This window comes from Amia ocellicauda, chromosome 8 (genome assembly GCF_036373705.1).
Source record: "Amia ocellicauda isolate fAmiCal2 chromosome 8, fAmiCal2.hap1, whole genome shotgun sequence".
Classification (NCBI taxonomy): domain Eukaryota; kingdom Metazoa; phylum Chordata; class Actinopteri; order Amiiformes; family Amiidae; genus Amia; species Amia ocellicauda.
The window spans coordinates 15,178,661-15,198,882 of NC_089857.1; the positions used below are offsets into that span (position 1 = coordinate 15,178,661).

General features: G+C 38.0%; 1 protein-coding gene across 7 annotated transcripts in view; it reads left to right on the plus strand.

Moving 5' to 3' along the window:
• rai14 (retinoic acid induced 14) overlaps positions 1 to 20,222 on the plus strand; it is a 51,259-nt gene that overhangs the window by 13,391 nt on the left and 17,646 nt on the right. For 6 of the 7 annotated variants that reach the window (XM_066712138.1, XM_066712134.1, XM_066712140.1 and 3 more), the window contains exons 3-7: positions 9,333 to 9,463; positions 15,012 to 15,100; positions 15,433 to 15,497; positions 16,175 to 16,235; positions 19,806 to 19,876. In XM_066712138.1, the coding sequence (XP_066568235.1) occupies positions 9,333 to 9,463; positions 15,012 to 15,100; positions 15,433 to 15,497; positions 16,175 to 16,235; positions 19,806 to 19,876 (417 nt within the window). The remainder of the gene's footprint in view (positions 1 to 9,332; positions 9,464 to 15,011; positions 15,101 to 15,432; positions 15,498 to 16,174; positions 16,236 to 19,805; positions 19,877 to 20,222) is intronic. The other variant, XM_066712137.1, reaches the window with a different exon arrangement.

Genomic DNA, 20,222 nt, shown 5'->3' on the forward strand with positions numbered 1-20,222 from the left:
ACAGCTCTAAAGGCTGCACCTGGTAAATGTGTTAAACCTCGTCTGCTCTTCATAGGTTCATTGCAGGGCATATCTCCAGGTCTGTGGGGTTTGGAGGAAACGTCATGGTCACCTATTGGATCAGCAGACTGAAGCAGCAAATTCCCTTTGTTATTGTATGTCTGTTCTATTGCAGTCTTCAATTCTAAACACTATACATCCACACACCACATACCAAGAATCTCATCAAGCAGTATTTTGAAACCCCCAAATCATGTCCACTTTATTTTAATGGACAGAGGGGAACATTTAAGAACAACACATTTGGAATAGGAACCTGTGGATGAGATTAATATTGTCATGAAGTTTAACATTTAAAATATTTGAGTACAACTGAACAGGTAACCTCCCCATCTACACACAAGTATGTAAATGTTGTGCTTCCATAGCGGGATATTCATTAACCATACTCGCAGGAAACAAGAACACAATTAGCCTGTTGAAGGAGATGGCAGTTTCATGTTAATGCACTTTGAAGGTGACCTGCAACTCTACAAACACATTTGTCAGTATCAACTTATTAGAATTATTATGAAGGTTTTGTTTTTAAATCAAATGGATTAAGGATTTTTTTTCTGAAGCCTTTTTTATGATCGGTATGTAAAGGCAAAGGAGGTCATGCATTTATGACAAGTCTTATCATCTGCGTGGGACAGGTGCTAGACTGCTTTCTCAGTTTTGTTAAATTACAGTGCAGGGTGCCAAGAGTCAGGTGTGTATAATCATGAAACGCAGTGTAAGAGCTGGGATAGAAAGTAAGGCCTTGCAAAGAAGGACCTTACTTTAATTTCTATAACCACATTACTTACGGTACGGCACGGCACAGACAGACCTAGGTGCACCTCAGCATGGACAGTGGAAAAGTTACAGTAGCACCTCTTCCTCTAGCTGCTTTTTATTCACACTGGCCAAGGAAGCCAAGTTGTCTTCCCATCTTGATTTTATTTTTATTGTACTTCTTTGCACTTGTTAGTACATGATCACAGCCTTTTATCATTTTTACATGGATCTTGTCTTGTTTTAGCCTGTTTTATCCAAACGTCTCTGTGGATCCTGGTTTTGGTGTTTTCAAAACAAAGGCAGTTTCCTTTTGTGGTTTGATTTATCTCCCAGAAGTGTTTAGCAGGCTTTTACTGGCTGTCCTGCTGATCTTCCAGTGACCTGATCCACTCCTGGGAATGAGTGTTTGCTACACCTCCTAGTAATCCATTGGGAAGGGAGGGAGGTTCATTTACCTAAGAGCATAGTGATGTAACACACTACAAGCACTGAAAAGATGCCGCAAGTTTTAAGAAAAACTGAAACATTTGTTGAATAATGCCATAGCAGAATACAGCCCTGTATCCTGTATTCAGCTGTGCTTGACTGGGATGTCTGATTGTAGAATTACACATACATTCCTGTGTCTTCTCTGGCTGCCAGCCAGACGTCTAAAATTAAGATGATTAGGGGTCCAACGCCTCACAGCAACCAGACGGCCTGGGATTAGCTGTTTTTAAAATGGTTATTTAGCAAAATGTAAGTAGTTACCTTGTTTAAGTTCATAGACGTAGACCAGGAGACTTTGGGATAACAGGACTTGGTTTACATGCAGATCTGAGTTGAAGGTGCAACATAGCCAGGGGCAATGATACTGATGTTGTTGTAGGTGCAGTTTAAAAATATACTAATTAACTTTTATGTGTGTAGACTACCGAAAGAACTAATCTGTACAGTTATTTCACAGCCCACTATGACAGTTGCTATAATGCATCATCTGAGTGGTGTGTCTTGTGTGAAGCAACACACTTCACATATTTCTAATTTTAAAAGTTACGAGTCTCAGATAAATTATTATATTTCACACACACTTTACAGATGTATTTTAATATGTGATATTAAACATTGATGATTGTGTGCAGTTCTCTTGTATTGGGTTAACAATACACTTTGCTGAAACTTTGCGCTTAAACTGTTGTTGTATTTCGGACAACATACATATCTGTTTTATATCCAGTTCTGGTGGTATCAGTTTAAAATCTCTAGTCCAAACATTTCCTTTGTATTGTGCTTCACTTTCACTCCATATCCTTTCTTAATTGCTGATGCTATCAGTGCCTGACACTGTTTCTTTTATATTTCTTTTCTGTTTTAAGCCCTTTGCTTAATGTTTAACTATATCTGGCAGTGACCACAAGGTTGGGGCAAATTGATTGCATTCTGCCACCAAGAAGTGCATAGTTTTCAATTGCAGGAAACTGATAAGGTTACTGCCTATTTTTTAAATAAGCATGAGCTTGCAGGGCCACATTTTTCAATCGTCAGGGTAATTGTATAAAAATAACAGTGAGACTCCCAAAGACAACAGGAAGGCATAGCTGGGATAACTTTTTTGTTCTGCATTCTTTTGTTAATTACTTGTTTTAGATAGATTTGGATACCAAACCAAATACTTTAATTTTGCTGCAAATTACAATTAATTGCTAGCACTTCAATTCCAAGGACTGAGTAAAATTAACATTTTTATAACTACTTAGTATTTTACTACAAATATGTCGAGATATGATGAGAGAAACCTTAATTAGGCCCTGTTTTACATTTAAGTGCAGTGCTTATGGATAGAAAGAACAGTATGTTCTTAGAGAATATTCATAGTATTTCATACTATGTACCCTACCAATGAGAAGAATTGCTTGAATGTGTTGTCATCTGAGATACAGTATGGTATGCTCTGTGTAGACCATTGTAGATGGTTACCAGACTAGAATGAGGCCTGACAATCTATTGTCTGTGAAGACCTATACTATATTTTGTGGTACATTTCCGTACATGTTAAAGAAAAGCCCTACTGTGATTTCTTATGGTTGGGGGGGAAAGCAGGAGCAGTTTAGCAGTGGGGACGTCTGGAAATCACTTTAGATGCATCCTATTGTAATTCGTCTTACAACAAACTGACCAGTCCACCCAAATAGTGACAAGGGTGCCTTTAAAACAAGTGTCTTTTAGTGGTTACTCCTACAACCATTTGACATTTTATTGTCAAATCTTAATCTGATAAGGGGTCAGTGTTTACTTAAAAATGGGTGGTGGTTATATGCTAGATGTTTGCTTTGCCTGACAGTTATTTAGCTGAACAAGCTCCCCCCCAGATAATACTAAGTGTTTCCTGTTTTTACAAGGACTGTGGTTGACTTGTGTACTATATTACTGATGTCTTTTAATGTCTTTTGAAGTTTTATCCCAGGGACTTTCTGCATGTAATTTACTGTATGAGTGTTTAGACGTATGCTACCCAATGAGCTGCTTTATTTATTTTTATTGTATGGGGTAGCAGGCTCCATAAGCTAATGAAACATACATTACCTACACACAAATATGTACTGTATGTAGGCTTATTAAAAAAAAAAAAAGAACAAACAAAATCCTCGTGTCACTACCTGTAGGTGCCAACTGTTGAGTTTTTCTAAATCATTCAACATGCATTGACGTTACAAAGGGTAGTTTTGTGTAGCAAAGTATCATCGTAAAAAGTGCCATGAGGTGCTACTTTTTTTTTATTGGTTGGTGTGACGTTCTTGTTATAATTTCACGTCCTACTTGTTCATCATCCTTCAGAACTACAGCCTTTAAATATCTTGTATTATTTCATTCTGTTGTCTGCATCCATGGCTCACCTTCCAGGACGCTGCTGTGTAACATGTAAGGGGGAAATGACTTCCAGATTGTTGGCACTGCTTCCTCCCTAGTTCCCATTATCAGGACGGGGAATGAATGACTCTCTAACTCAAACGGCACGAAATAAGATTTAAAAATAAGAGAAAAGGAACAGGTCTTCACACAAATCTGTCTTCAAAGTCTGTATGAACCTTTGTTCTTCACGATGCTGGCACAGACCCAAGTTACAGCAAAACAAAAAAGGTTAATGATATTTCATGTAGATAGAACTAGGACAGATTTTACCATTACTCTTCTGTGCAGAAATTTCAGTGATTTCCTGTTGGAAATCCATAAACATAACCTTCCTGTTACTTCTGAATGGTTCATAAACAAGAAATAGCTATTGTCCTTCCTGTACATTATACTGGCAGTGACCTACATGAGCTTTTTAGTTTGTTCATTCGTTTGTTGGTATTTTGTGGAGAATTTCCTGAAAACGATACTCTTGTTTTTAATCGTACAATTGAAAGCAGGCAAAAACAATTCTCCTATATTGGTTTCTTCCATCTCCCTATCCTGCATGTCACTGCATGCTCTCTGAGGAAATGTATATTACTGTATTGAAAATGGTTCTCAGTGCAGTATTTGATGGTAGACCATGCTGATATATTTGGTTTCCAAACGGGTGAAGCATGATCATCTTTTAAGCTGAGGATTAACTTGTGCTGTTGTTTTTTTATTCAGTGCAAATCCTTATACTAGCATTTTCCATAAGTAGAGTTTATATAAAATCCATGTAACAGTCAATTGGAGCTTTTTATTTCACTTCACACAGATAATACTGTTTTTATCTTCTTTCACTTAATCTCCATTGACAATTAAATTTACTACAGTTTAAATGTAGATTACTTTGGATTTGATTTCTTAATTCAGATTAAACTTGAAACTATTTTTGTCTGGTTTCAGTACTGGAGCTATTGTTAATAAGGAATGAAAAACTAGCAAATTGATTTATGTTAATACATGGTTTGCAGGAAATGTTCATAATGCTTTGTCTATGGCATTCATGAGACCATTCAGAACTGAGGTCAGTTGCTTACAAGGCATTTACAAGTGATGTTTTCAGTATGGCACTCGCCAATTACCATCATGTGTGAGGTTGAATAAGCAACAGTCATGGAAAGTGTCAGAGTTTAGTCTTTTAAAGTTAGATTTTCAGAAACAAAATAAGTAATAGTAATAAAGTAAGAATAGCTCAAATATTCTTAATTTGAGCAACAACTAGCCTAGATTTTGAGCTTGTGTGTTTGTATCATATGCTGGATTTTAAAAAGATTGTCAGTTTGGAGCTATGCTTCTGTCTGGTATCTTTCAAAACCAGTACATCTGACTGAGCAGCACTTACACAGAGCCCCGAGTGGAATGGTGTCGCTGGTAAAGATGAGGAGTTTAAAACAGGGAAGGTTTTATTGTTATGAGTTTTAAATCTCTGGGTTTATATGCTTTGTTACCATCTAACATTATCCATCTTTATAAAACAAAAACAAAACAAAAACTGCAACATATAGGTGTCGTATAGATCTCAGTGGTATAGATCCTTCACAGTGCTTTCCCTTGCATTTTCTGCATTGAGCGCCTGCATCTCCTGATTACGCAGCAGTTTCGAATGGGAGTCCTGAGTCCGTGGGTCTGAGAGACAAATCATCATGTACAGTAACTGAAGGCCTGTCTGCTGTGGGCTGCAGGGGCATTGCATGTGAGTACTACAGTAGGGTGAAACACTGCTCCTCCCAGTATGACTTAACAGGCAACCGTAAAATGGACAGCAGTAGCATATAACCACCAGCAGTAGAAAAATATCTAGATGACAGATTAAGTGATTTTGTTTTGTCTCGGGTAGGCTGATCAGTATTTTATTTTCTTAAGGAGAATTATGAAACCTTTACATTATCTGCTGCTGAACATCTCAGTTGCTTATCTCTAATCCCCCAGTTTATTCTGTCAATCCAGGAGGAGAGGTTGACAGTTTGGCCTCTGCAGAGAGCGCCTGCACGTGTAGTGGATAGCGTGTGTTTTATGACTTGAGTTTTGCCTGGCTAGCAGATTGCTGTAGTCAGAACTGGCAGCTTACAGAAATAGGTTTTCCTTAAATGCCACCTGGGAGTGATCTCCAGCTCCACTCCAGAAATAGTGACAAACTGCCTGACCCCGGGGGGCACCTCTCTGTGATAGTCTTAATTCTCCATTGATTTGAATTACGCTTAAAGAGGGTTGTTTGATTTCATACAGCATGAATCTTCCAGCCCCCATCCCTTTTGGATCTAGAGATGTTCTATTTTTCCAAAGGGGTTCATGAGATGACTTCACCATTGCTATGTTTTGAATAGTTTGTTGCTAAAACATGAAAGCCGAAACATGAATCAGATTCAAAATAATGAATGATATTTTAGTTGGCACAATTTTGTTTATTTATAATTTTTTAATTTATTTTTTAAGATGCCAAATCTTTGCTTTGCCTAGTGCAGTATGCTTTGTACCAATCTTGGCAGATATGATCCACTAGGCTGAATGTTTTATCTGCTGAAAGTGTCTGTTTTCATGATCATCTGGCAGAGTGAGCAAAATCTTTCTCCTTGCTGCATGAGTTTAGTATGATTTGCAAATACATTTAGTGAAAATAGACTTATTTTACTAATTACATGATTGCTTGTGATAGTATCATTTCTCTTTTTGGCAAATTTTGATCCTCAGCATGTCAGGGTGAGTTAAAGCTTATGACTGTTCCTTCTACATAGAAGGTCGTATGCCTTTGTAAAACAGTGTTTTGTTATATCATTGTTGTATAAATTCAGAATGGTATAAATAGCTAATATGACTTGCTCCAAAACACATCTTGGGCCATTCTTTTGAAATCCTTGTGATAAGTACACTGATCTGCCGGGACTTTTCCAGCATAACAATGAGGAAAAACATTTTAAACCAAACTTGTGTATTGTTTTATTAATGTTTCAATAAAACCTTTCTGTAGTCTCCATTAGTCGTCCCACTACTTTATAATTACACCTACTGAAGGTCTGGAGGTTTTTATCTTTACTTTCATTTGACTTGCCATGTAACTTCACAGACTAAAAACTACCATTCCCATTGCTGGTTAACTTCATACACCAATCATTTATTTTAGTTGGTGCCTTTTAAGTGCTGTTCATTGAAAGATTTTTCTTCTCCGGTTTTGGCTCTTACTTCACGTTAAAAAATGAGTCCCTCACCTTTCATAAACGCTTCATAAAAAGAAAAGAGAATGACATCACCTTTGTTTACTTGATATGTGTGGTAGTAGTACAATCAAACACACTACTAGTTTCTTTGGCTTCAGTGCTCAGTGTCCCTCTAATAATCCAAACCATGGAAGGGGTTGGCAGCTTTCCACTGTATGACCTACATGTGCAGTGTGTGTGTGTTGGGGGGGGGCACCTCGTGAATCTGTCGTCCATGCTGTGGGAGGGTTCTTCAGCCCAGAAGGGATGGGGCAGGCTGGGGCGCTGTCCTGTTGATAGATGGTGCGTTTCACTGTGTAGTCATTGAAAGCTCCTCAATCATTTGTGTTCCCTGGCTTCATCAGCAGTTTGTATATGCTATCTTGATCTTATAACTCACTGTGGGTGCTGAGCCTAAGAGGCTGTTATGGCTCCAGTATGTTTCTTTAGTGTAAGAGGACAACTGTAAAAAGATCTGGAGGAATGCAAAAATAAGTGACATACCAGTGTATGTAAACACCATTATGAGGTAGTTTAGGAAATGTATTTTGATAGTGATGCATGGTTATTAATGACTGCTATTATCTGTGAAATGGTACTGCTGTGAGAACAAAAAGGAGCCTTTTTATTTTTATTTTGTTACACAAACTGTTTGTCCATGATGTATGGAGAAAAGCCAGTGCAATTCTACATCTAACATCCTGTAGCGATGTCATCTCTCGTTTAAGACAATTGCAAGTATTGCCTAAACTTCTTGCTGTTGTGGTATGGCTAATGAACACAATTCTCCCCTGTATTACACACACATATCCATTCAAATGCGCATTACTTACGTTATGTTTAAGAACATAATTAAGTTGATCGTCACAACAGCTTCTTATGTAAGATTAAACTGGACTAGCCTTGTCCAAAAGTCACCTAGTGTTCAGTGTTGTTGCTTCTGAGGTGTAAATATATGATGACTATCTAGCACAGGATTGCTTTCAGTATTCTATTCAGTTTGACTCTTGGAGCTTCTTTATGCGTGTGTGTGTGCGTGTCATAGGCAAGTAAGGGCATTTCTGCCAAGGTGTTAAAGTGACATTTTAAGTCACCGGTCTATAATCTGAGTCTATATATTTTACATTTACAGCTCAGTTCACCTGATGCGAAATTTTCGGATCAATTTTATTTCACTTATATGTGTGTGTGTGTGTGTATATGTATGTGTGTGTGTGTGTGTGTGTATATGTGTGTATATATATATATATATATATATATATATATATATATATATGTATATGTGTATATATATGTATATGTATATATGTGTATGTGTGTATATATATATATATATATATATATATATATGTAGGTGTCTGTATGTGTGTGTATATATGTATATATATGTGTATATATATATATATGTGTGTGTGTCTGTATGTGTGTGTATATATGTATATGTGTGTATATATATGTATATGTGTATGTATATATGTTTCTTTATTTTTAAAGCAAGCAATGAGAATCGCATTACAGTACACTTAAATCTCTGGTGCTATATATTTTAAACTGACTAGAATGTTATGTCGCAACATGTCAGCATTGTAAGCTTGACTGATCTTACCCTGCTAATTTCACACAACACCACCATTACAGACCGATTGCGCTTAAATAAATAAAACAATGCTTACATTATGACCTAATGGAAAACTCATAGTCTTCACTTATGAAGCTAGCTAAACACTCATAGAGTCAGCTGTATCTGACAAATGTGTACTTTGCCTGAGCATGTTTTAAGAAAGTCATTAGCCAAACACAATAGAAAGCTTCCTCTGTATCCATCATGTTCTCACACACAGTTTGTTTATACCTGAAATACCCTCCTGTGAAATCTGCACAATTAATTTGAAGATCTGCTCTGCTTGGTTATTGGGTTGTATTATTCCTACATTTCTGAGATATAGTAGCTTTAACGTAATGGGTACAGAATGCTATGAATTGAAAGTCTCAAAGAGCTGCATGTGGTGCATGTTTTGATTCTACTATAGTGTGCTATTGTGATTCCACTTTAATTTCCCTGGACATTTTCTAACTTGCATGCATCTTCAATAAGTAGATTTAATAGGATAGTTAGTTAAAATGAAATTAACTTGGTCACCTTAATTAAATTCAATTACATTTCTGCTGTAATTGTAAAATTCACTTTTTTATGTATTGGTTGTGTACAGAATCCATCCCTGCATGTTTCTTAGTTTTTTGTTTGACCTGTCCTTGCGTCGGATGCCTCCCTGTCTACATCGATGATGTAGTGAATGCTGCTTTACCACATTCCACCAATCTCCCATCCTTCACTGTTAAAGAGTCGTACTGTCTTGGAAGTGGGTGATGCTGATGGATTGTGCTCTGTGCTTCTCCCCTCAGGGCCACGAGTGGAACAAGAACGACGACCGCCTGCTGGGCGCTGTGGAGCACGGGGAGACGGACAAGGTCACCTCACTGCTCGCCAAAAAGGGAGTCAATGCTGTTAAACTGGACAGCGAGGGAAAGTCAGCGTAAGTGCACTCCTACTCTGGGGCAGTTTTTACTGAGTAGAATGCAGTCCTTAATGGAGTATTTCAGAAAGTGAAACCCGATTCTCTGCCCCCAGTGTTTCTTGGCAACTGTTTCAACTGAGTTCTGGAATTCATACCATCATTAAATTAATTACCTATTTAATTAGACCCTCTTTAAGTGGATCAAATGTAACTTGGATTCTCCAACTGCATTAAATGGTTTAAAAAAGCACATTTATTAGTTTAGCTTTGGGATCAGTGTGGAACTGCCAACTCGGAACGAAATAAACTCTGGGGCCCTGAAGATCATGCTTATGAAGCCCGTCTCTAGACAGAGGTCTGATATTTGGATTCATTTTATCACAAAATCATCCAGTTAAACACATCTCACAATAACTATGTAGTATAAAGCACAATATTCAATGTTAATGTTAGGATCTGTTGTCCAGTTCCAGATGTGCTTTTATATACCGTGCATGTAAAAGGGATAATCTTCAAAAACTTATTATGTGTTGTCAAAGATATGGCTTCTTTTCTTCCAAGGAGTTACGTGGCCGGGTTGTGTAAGGTACGCTCACACACTAGAAATGGAGAATTCATCTTACTGTCTGTGAGCATTACATGCACTGAAAATTGGCTATAAACGGGAACAAAGACCATTCCAGGTTGTCAAAGCCTTCAGTTAGATGGATCTCCATATGCAGCAAGCAGGTTTGGGTTTTGGCTCGCAGTCCTCAATTATGACCTGCAGTCACCAGCACATAGGAAAGATATTTGGAGATGAGAAACGTTGAATAAATGTGTGTCCATTACAGCCAAGCTTAAAATCCCTTTAGGAGGGGGGTTGGGTTATGAATCCCTAGGGGTACTGTACTGTTTCTTTGTTGTTTTTATTCAGCAGATTTGCACTGAGACTTTTTTCTGATTAGTTTGTTTGCAGCTTAGAAAAGGCTATCAATGGGTATCGGTGGGGGGGTGTCTTAAAGGCTTTGAACAAGCAAATGTTTTTATATATATATATATATATATATATATATATATGTGACACTCTGTGGTGTGTTGTATGGGAAGGGTGCTATCTAGTACAGAAGTACCTCCCCACCTTCCCTTTTCAGAGCCCGCCTGTCATGGAAAATTACCTGCTGATCGGTCACCTGTCAGCCTAAGCCAGGTGAGCACACCTGCAGCTCATCTGCAGAGCTGCATACTGCCTTCAGGCCAAAGTCCCTGAGGGGAAATGTGAGGATGGCAAGAGCATGGCTTGTTAGCGCAGAAACACAGAGAAAGACTTAAGAGAAAACTGTGAGCTTGACAGACATGCGGCTTTGACCCTACTTTCAAAGATTACTGTGATTTGTGAACCGAACTGGCTTCGAACCCCGACAGGGAACCGGCCTAATGACCCTGCTATTGAACTGTATTGTCTGCACCTTGCCTGCTACAGGAAACCGAGTAGTGTCCCGAACTCAGTCAGGGACCAAGAAGAACATGTATTTAGTGCTGTGACCAGGGCTAGGTCTTTATTTTATAGCTTTGAAAACGCTTCTTTGTCATCATCCCCATAGCAAACCGGCCCACAACTGGGGGAGTGGTTCTCTGCCTCCCCACTTCGATCCCTGGACTGACCCGTTGTGTGAGTGTGTGTTTACTGAGTTCGGGGGTATCGCCTATATAACATTTTCACTGGGCGTTGCAATGGCTTTGTTATATGACCCACAACTTGCTAAGTTGGTTGAATTTTAAATGGGGCCTGTAAAAGCCTGACCATGCAGTATGTTTTCAACAAGCTATTGGAATCTCACCAAGTTGACTGATGGACAGCTAACTGGGCGATCATGGTGTTCATCTGTGTGTTGTTTTTATTGTTGCAAAACACCACACTGAATCTTTAAGATGTCTTACTGCTAAACCAGAGTTCTACCCTGAATTTGCCTTATTTGCCTTACAGCATGTCAAAACCCTGGCAGCATTTTTGTTCTTCTAAACAATATAAGAAATCACTATGTGATTAGTGAGTAACAGATAGCTTACACAACTTATTTACTGAAGCCTTTAGTGCTTTACAGGGTGTCACCTGCATACCATGAAATGTGAATTTAAATCGTATCGCTTTCGGATACTGATTCTAAATTAAAGCTCCTAGAAGCCAGGAGCCACAGTAATTGTGATGCACATGATGTTTAATAACAAGAGTGCCTTTAGCATTGCTGTCTACATATAGGTTACTGTATGATGATGAGAGATAAATGAAAGCCCGTTGCAGTAAATAAAGGTTCTGTTTAATGTTTAAGCAGTGTTACTTATTTATATTGAATTAACCCAAACGGACGAGTTTCTTTGCTTCCTACTAAAAGTTGAACTCCATGTCTGGGTGACAGATTGTCTTCCATGAAAGACAAGATGATTATTGAATTTCCAAAGCCTGTTCAAACAGGATGCAGATTGAGGCGACGATAAAAGAAAACAAACCCGCTTTTTTAACTTTCTTGATGGTTTCACCTGCATTAAAGCATGAAAAGATATGAATGAAAAAATAATGATCTGTCTTCACTATTGATGTGTGGAAACACCCTTTTCACCACACAGTGTAATGAACAGCCCTGCATGATATAATCTGCCTATGAACTACCAATGATTAGGGTATGAGCATTTTAATAGCCAAATTAACACCGATCTGCCTGCCATGTTCAGCTTACCACACTTTTTAAAGGGAAAAAATAACTTGTTATAAATGAAAAGTTTTTAATCTGGCTGTAGGGACTGTACACTTTAACTGTGTATTTAACATAAATATCCTCAACATGTTGATGAACATTTTATTAATATGGCTGTAAGTGTTTGTAAGTGCTGTAAGTAACACATTTAATTTGTTTTGAAATATGATTTGTATATACACTGACTAGACACAAGCTCATATGTAGGCTGACTGATTCTAAACACAGGGTGTGGGGCCAAAAGTAAACCCATTGCTTATTATTCTGTGTTTGTGTAATATAAGCAATTTTATGTTCATGCAGCACACATTCATTGTAAGGACCTGCTGCCAGTTTAGATGGTGTAGTATTACAATCATGTTTTTGGCTGCTTTGCGAGCTCACTTTTAAACTATGCTTGGTGGTTGAATCCTCATAGTCGAAAAAACTGCGCATCCTCCAAGCTGGCTGTGTACACACTGTGTGAGACTCGTCAGAGTCAGGTATTCATCAGCTAGTGGAACAAACATGGAGAACAAATCCAGCCACCCCCCCACCCCCAAATGCCTGCAAAGAAAATGAATGTGGGTCACTTTCTTTCTCAAGTGTAAGGTTTCACATACAAGGATTAAACACAAGAAGATGGATCTTATTGACCCTTTCCTAACAATGGAGCGAGCGGGTTGTGCATTTTAATGTATTGAACTAGATTATATTCTTGTAATTTTCCATGTAAACAAGGCTAGACTGTTTCAATGGGAGATTCACATATGCATGAGAAAGATGTTATGCTGAAGTTATGGAAGAATAAAATCCTATATCATTCCACCCCCATAATTGTATTCCTCTGATAACTCTTGTTTACTCCTCCAGCTCAACCACCAAATCACAAAGTGCAGATGCTGTAAAATATTTCATACCTCCCTGACACCAGGTGCTGTGGGTCTCATGTTTCAAGGGTTGGCTTCCAACTTAATGTGCCCATAAAGCAGATGCTAAGAGCCAAGTGCTGTGTGTGCATTTCATCAGGGATGCTGGACGCATGGTTAGCCCTTCTGCTCCAGTGTGTATTTATACCTCTGGTTTCCTATTCTGATATGCCTTTAAAACATGTCAACTTGTTCTTTACTATTCAGCTAATTCAATATCCCCTTGTGTTGGATTTCATGTATACATTAAAAACAAAATTACTTCTAAAGGACAGAAGTTTGAGGCCTCTTGGGTATTATCCTATATTTTGGATGTTTGAGGCATGTGAATGACTCAATTTCTGTTACAGAATAGTTATGTGAATACTTGAACTCATTGGTCTATGGATTGTGGTTCTCTTGTCTTGTGGGTTGGTGCTCCTGCTTTGTGAAACTCTTTCTCTAGGAGATCTGTGACATAAAATAATGAAATAACAAGAAGAAAACGGGCTAATGCATACATCAAGCAGCTTTTAAATCCACCATGGCATGATAATTACAAGAGATATGATCTTTACAAAGTTTCCTGGAAGGGTGGCTTAACTCTTTGAACTACAAACCACCTTTGTATAAATACTAATTAGCACCTTCGGGAATAACATTTAAAAAAGTGAATTCACCAGACAAAAACAGGATGATAATCTTTGGACTTACTCAGCATTTAAGTTCTGGGTATTTTATTGGGTTTTGTTTGTTTAATACAAAGTAGTAGTTTTAATTCAATTTAATATTTGTAATACACTAACCATGATGAACAGCAAGGTGAAAATTGTTGATAGAATAAACAACAAACATGTGAATTTCAAACCGTTGTTAATTTGCTTTTTAATTCCTCATAGAATAATCCACCTAGTTAACTTAATATCCAGTTTATTCAGGAATCGTCAGAAATCAATCTGTATACAGATTAACCCCCTTCAGTTACTACGTTTGAGAGATGATACTGCATAGAAGATTTTGTGTACTGACATATAATCTAATCTGAGAAACCTTTTTATAGCTTAGGGGAGAAAGATTTAAACTTAACCCTATAGGTGTGACCTTCACATAGGACAGATATACAGTGATGTGGAAAATAATCGATCTATGGATTTTCCTGTGCAGGGAAGGAGGTCAAGCTGTAGACAGCATACATGCAATAATTTATTTTCCTGAGTAGATCATCCTTTTCTCTTACTGCCTTGTGTTACACTGCAATGGTTTTAATGTGTTTGGATGTCGTTAGTCCTTCACACTTTTAGTGCTGTTTGCTACACAAAGTCACACACGGGCACTCTCTACTTTAGATATTGCTAGATAGCTCATGTCACAGCGAGTGAAACGCAAAGGGATGACCTCATCTAAAGCAGCTGATGGGTGATTGTGCAATAGACGGTCCCTAGATGCAGGGAGAGTAATGGATAATATAGTTTCAAAGGGCCAATGTCACATATTGATTCCCTATGAAATGCCCAAATGGCACCTTCTGAAACGAGTCTGTTTTACACTCTCACACAGGGCTTTGAGTGATGCTATGAATTGCACAGTGTTGGATTGGATTAAATAGAGGTCTAAAGGGATGGGTCAGAACATGTTTCATTATTTGAACCCATCTCTTTAGATATTGCCAGTTTCTGCAGAGATCTATGAACTCCACAGCTGTGGTTATCTAAAGGTGACTGCTGACACTGATCTAGCTGAAGGCTCTGCTGAGTACGGCACAGAGGAACAAACGAGCCTGGGGATCTAGGTGGCCTGTCAGTCTTCAAGCAGAGCTACTTGCTGGCCACCATTGAACGTATATTTTGCAAAAGTCATCATTTAATTTAGTTTGGTCATATTTTCATTTTGAGTTCCTCTGTGTAGTGTGAATTAATGCAGGGATATTTGCGGGTCTATTTCTCTCAGCCTCCACTTGGCAGCAGCAAAGGGACAAGCCGAGTGCCTGGGGCTGATTCTGGCACATGGAGCCGATGCCTCTGTTCTGGATGCTTCAGGTGCGTTTCCACCTCTCCTCCTGTCTGACATGCATGGCATCTTTTCACTTGCAAACCTTCCCAAAGTTTGTTTGTTCATTTTTTTTAACCATAGTTTACCACAAGCTGTCTTGATTGTGCTTTAGAACAGCATCCTTAGAAAAGCCAGAATATTTACAATGGCAAATGAATAGCCACTGAGGAGAAATTCTCTCTCCCTCTAGTGGGGGCAAGTCTCGCTGTAACAAGTTCATGTTCTATAGCCCTGTAATCAAAAATGTGTTCTGGCAGAGGAGGTTTGTGTTTTATAAATCATCAGTCATTTTTTTGGTTGATATTTGTTTGTTTTGCAGGTTCTAGTGCGTTACACCTGGCAGCCAAAAACAACCACCAGGAATGTGCCAAGAAACTGATTCAGGTGAGCAATATCAGATTTAGGTGGTATCAAGTTGGTGGGTGTCATAGACCTTTAAAGGTAGAGAGGTCTAAAGAGATTGGTGTACCCATACAGAGAGTAAGAAACATGTGTTTTCTTGCTTATTTATTGTAGAGTAGTTAATTTTATTTTTTATCAGTAAATTATATTATAGAATATTCCCACTGGGGAATTATGTATTTTATACACATCCTTTCCAGAGAAAAATAAATCTAACCTTATTATTGTTGGCTATAAATTGTAATTTTATATAGTTATTTTTTCCCCTATAATTTGCTAAATGTTGTTCTTGACTGCACCCTAAATACTATGGAGGAAAACCATCATGAATTTGTAAATTTTGGAAAGTGTAATGCAGGAATCGTTGGTTTTATTTTGCTTTTGAAAGGTACTTTGGAAGATAAGTTAAAATAAGGCTGGCATGTATTTGTTCTTCATAACTGAATGTGATCTTAAAAGCTCTCAACTCGTGATACTCAATGTCTTCCTCCTAAAAAAAATCTAAACAAAAGGAATCCAAAATAGGACTGTAATATAAAAGTTTTTCATAAAGCCTTTCATTTGGACTTGAATGCCTGAAACTAAATGGCATCTTGTGTTTAACTGTGTGGTGCTAAGTCCATGACTGTTCATTAAGAACCCTTACTGTATTTCTTAAGCAGAGCAAATGTGCGATCGAGGCCCTGGACAACACTGGAAAGACAGCACTTCATCATACAGGTAATTTCAGGTTTAAACGATTTCTCCAAAAGTCGAGTTTGAGACACAGTCGAACCCACTTGGTGTGAAAAGCAGTCGTGGGGTTTTTAAAGCAAGATTAAACACTTTACCCCTGAGCTGTGTGACCCAGTTTACTCCTCTTTCTAAAGGACAGGTCAGGAGACGGTCTGTCATGCCATACTAAAGGATTTACCTTATGCTCTGTTTTGTCAGATCGAATCTTTAAGGCAGTTAATGAACCAGTAATGGAGTTCTATAGTTTGGTTCAGCTAGTTGATTTTCAGATGCTTAATTCAAGTATTGTTCAAATGTGCCTTACAGGAAGCACAAGGTGGCTATGAAAAACCTGAAAGCTCAGTGCTTGGATTTAAAGTGTTAGTATAAATGTGTGAATGTGTAACAATGGTAAATTATGAGCTTCCATCCATATCATTTTTTTTCCTCTCTCAGATGCTTTTCCTTTCTAAATAGTTGACGCAGAGTTTCTTAGATACATGAAGCTCTAAGGCTGAAGCAACTTGAGTTTTTAACTTGCGTTTTGAAGTGTGTCAGAACCTTGCCTGTCTGTGAATACACACGCTGAGCACCAAGGAGCCGGGCAAATCCCACATGGATTAGTGTTCGTTTGTTTGAGGGAATCAAGGTTCTAGCCAGCTGGAAAACATAGCATTGGACTACTCAAAGAGGTATAATTATAGAAGAAAAACACACAATGAAAATAAAATCTGTTTCAGTCATTTTTATTTTGATTACATGTTGCGTTTTTATTTTCTTATTTTTGATGGATAAGCACATTTCTGCTGCCCAATTTAGGCGTAGCTGTAATGTCTTGGAACACATGGTTTACATAATTTCGAGGAAAATCAAGAGGGCATGCCATCCACGGCAAATCATTGCAACTTGTGCATTTAAGAAGACTTTTTCATTTCGATGATCCACCTTTCAAACACTGCATTAAATTGTAACTCATATTATGAACTACTAATTGTGTAAAAATGCAGAATCCTTTGTATCATTATGTCAAGTGTTACAGGGTTACATTTGCACACATCATTGCTAAGCATTACTAGACATTTTGTATATGACCCATATACCTGATCTTTGGCTAACTTTGTTAATTAGAAACGATCAGGTCTAAGTTCTGATGTTCGCTCTTTCTTTGGCAGACTTTCCTGTTGTAGTGTACAGCTGGATGCACACTGGGTATCAGCACTCATGTGGTTTCACTCGAGCACTTTAAATGTAAATTGAACTAGCTGTGTATAGATATGAGAGTGTTTTTATATGAGGGAAGCCATTTTATATCTGCCTTGTATATTGTTTTTGTCCAGATGTATTATATCTAGGGTGTAGTGTAATTAAACTTGGGTGAATGTGTGAACCATCTAGTCACATTGTATTTTAGATTGTGTTCCCTCGTGATGTAATGGAACTGATAATTAGATTTCTTGGGTTGATTTTATTTGCTTATTTAAACTTGGATATACTCTTTTAACTGCCAAAAGTGCTGAATTCATTTTTGGTTTTCTTGAAATAAAAACGTTTTAATTTTGGATTACTTTTTCTTGCATGTTTTCAGATGTTTCAGACATTGTTACTCCCAAGGGTAAGAGTTGCTGAGGATGGCTCAGGCCCTGCTGGAGACAAATGATTGGCATATATGGGTGTTGGATGGGGAAAATTGGCTTGCTTGGATATACCATATTATACCACAGAGACCCCTCCTGTTAATGCACCAGAGAATCAAAGTAGGAGCCTCACAGGATTAGACAATCAGCAATCGGTTCATAGGAGGCTCATCTGCCTTTAGTCTCTGATCAGCACACGTGGATGTAGCGAGGAGCTGATGGTGGAATTAGGCCTCTTAAATTACTTAAATGGGGTAAAACTGCTTACCAATTGAATGCTCAAAAATTACCTCAATTATTTTCTCAATACCTCAGTATCACCTACTGGAAACCTCATAATTCCCTGTAGCCTAGTTTTAACAGAGAACCTCAAGAATAACAAATATATAATTAGAAGCAAGAGTATATACAGTATTCACACCCTTCATCTGTAACCAGAGTTATTCAGTGGTTTGTTCAGTTTAATAAATACTGTTCATTAATTCACACCTTTTTCAGATGTATCTTACTAATACAGTTTGTTGAACACTAGTGCAGCTCTCAGAAAAAATGTAAAGATTCCAGTTGATTTGAATGTAGTTAAAACAGGGGGTGTAAACATTGCCTGCCTCTGCATTGATTTCTGACCCCCTTTCCATTTATTTAGCATTGCAAATTGCATGTTTGTGTAAAAGGCCCATGCAGCAGGGCTGATTCAGGCAGGATTTTCAGCTCTCTTGAATTGCTCATAGTATTCAGAAAGCATGCCATTGGCCTTGGCGTTCCTGTAGGCTGAGGAGAGATTGTCTTGTGGTAATTGGGCTTATGAGGTTAACCCAAGAGGAGTAGCCAGTGGAAGCAACGCTTGACTGCTCTGTCCAAACGATTTTAGAATTAACCAGTAGATGCAATGAGATGAATTTTAACCAAGAGGGGAGAACATGAGCTTGGATATATAAATGTATATAAAGAACTAGAACTAGAACCTTATGCTAGCTCAGGTTATCCAACATTGATCTTGTTCTATTGTTCTATCTTGTATAATGATGATTATCTGTCTTTCTGAGAACTAAATTAACAACCCAAAAGATCTAAGTGGCCCAGTATTCCCTTGAACTGCTCTTTCCTGAACAAACTGAATACCCCCTTCACCTCCCATGTAGTATAAACATTATAGGAAGATGGCTTTTTAACTTATCTACTTTATAACACTGCATGTCTATGAAAATCAAAAGGCAAAGCAGATGGTCCTTTGAGTTGCACTCCAAACAGCGCTTGGCCAGTGTAATAAGTTTCAGTAATTCGATACACGCATGTCTTATTCTTATTCTGTAGAATAATTACTGCCTTCAGGTCTGTGAACAGGAAGAGGAATATGTATACACCTCTCCCAACATGTGCTGTTGAACAGCAGGACCTGGACTGTACTTCCTTCAGCCTCATATGTTCCTTAATAGAAATAGATTTATTATTGATCCTAAATGGGCTGCATTTGTATTTCATCATACAGTAACATGGCCCGGTCTCCTTTGGGATCGTTGCAGTCTTAAGGAGAACCTTGGGGGTGAGAATGGAAAAAATTACAAGGTGAATTGAACAAGTGATCCCATTCAAACTGCTTTTTGTTTAGTTGCTCAGGCAGTTATTGCCAACAGAGAGAGAACCCAAAACAATGGGGGGGAATCTAGGGCAATGTTTCAAATGCCATGGCACTAATAAATCACAAAGGGAAAACAGCTGCATACCATAAAGCGTGGCAATTCCTATGTGGGTCAGTAGGACATTATGATTGGACTGATTACACTGCCGGCCTCTTGGGTTCTTTTTTTTTTGCTTTTTTTCCTAACAAACTTATATTGATTCCTTATGGCAAGCCTCTAGCAGTGGAGAAGACAAATGACAAATATTTAAGTACTTACCTTGTTGTCTAAATGTTTTCTTTTTCTTTGTTCTTCTGTTTCAGCGGTGATCGGCAGTGTACAGTTTATTCGGCTCCTCTGTGAACATAAGTGTCCAGTCAATGTCAAAGATGTGGTATGTATGCCTCTATGTGGAGGACAGTAGTATTTCTGAGAGTATGTTCATAATCCTAAGGAGAGAAAAAAACCTTTACAAAGCTTGTTTCTACAGGTTGGGGAAGAAGCAGATTTTGTGTCTTGTACATTGTAGAATAAATTGGTTGATTTACACGAGACCCTTATAATTCTACATGTGTTTAATTAAATTCTACTGGTTGAATCTACTGCAATGTATTCAGTTGGCTGCACAGAGGAAATCACTGCTTGATAAAGTTACATTGCAAGAATACTTCAACTCCTTTTGCTATTTATAGGCATGGCTATACCAGATAGGAAGTTTAAATGGATTAATGATGGGTGAT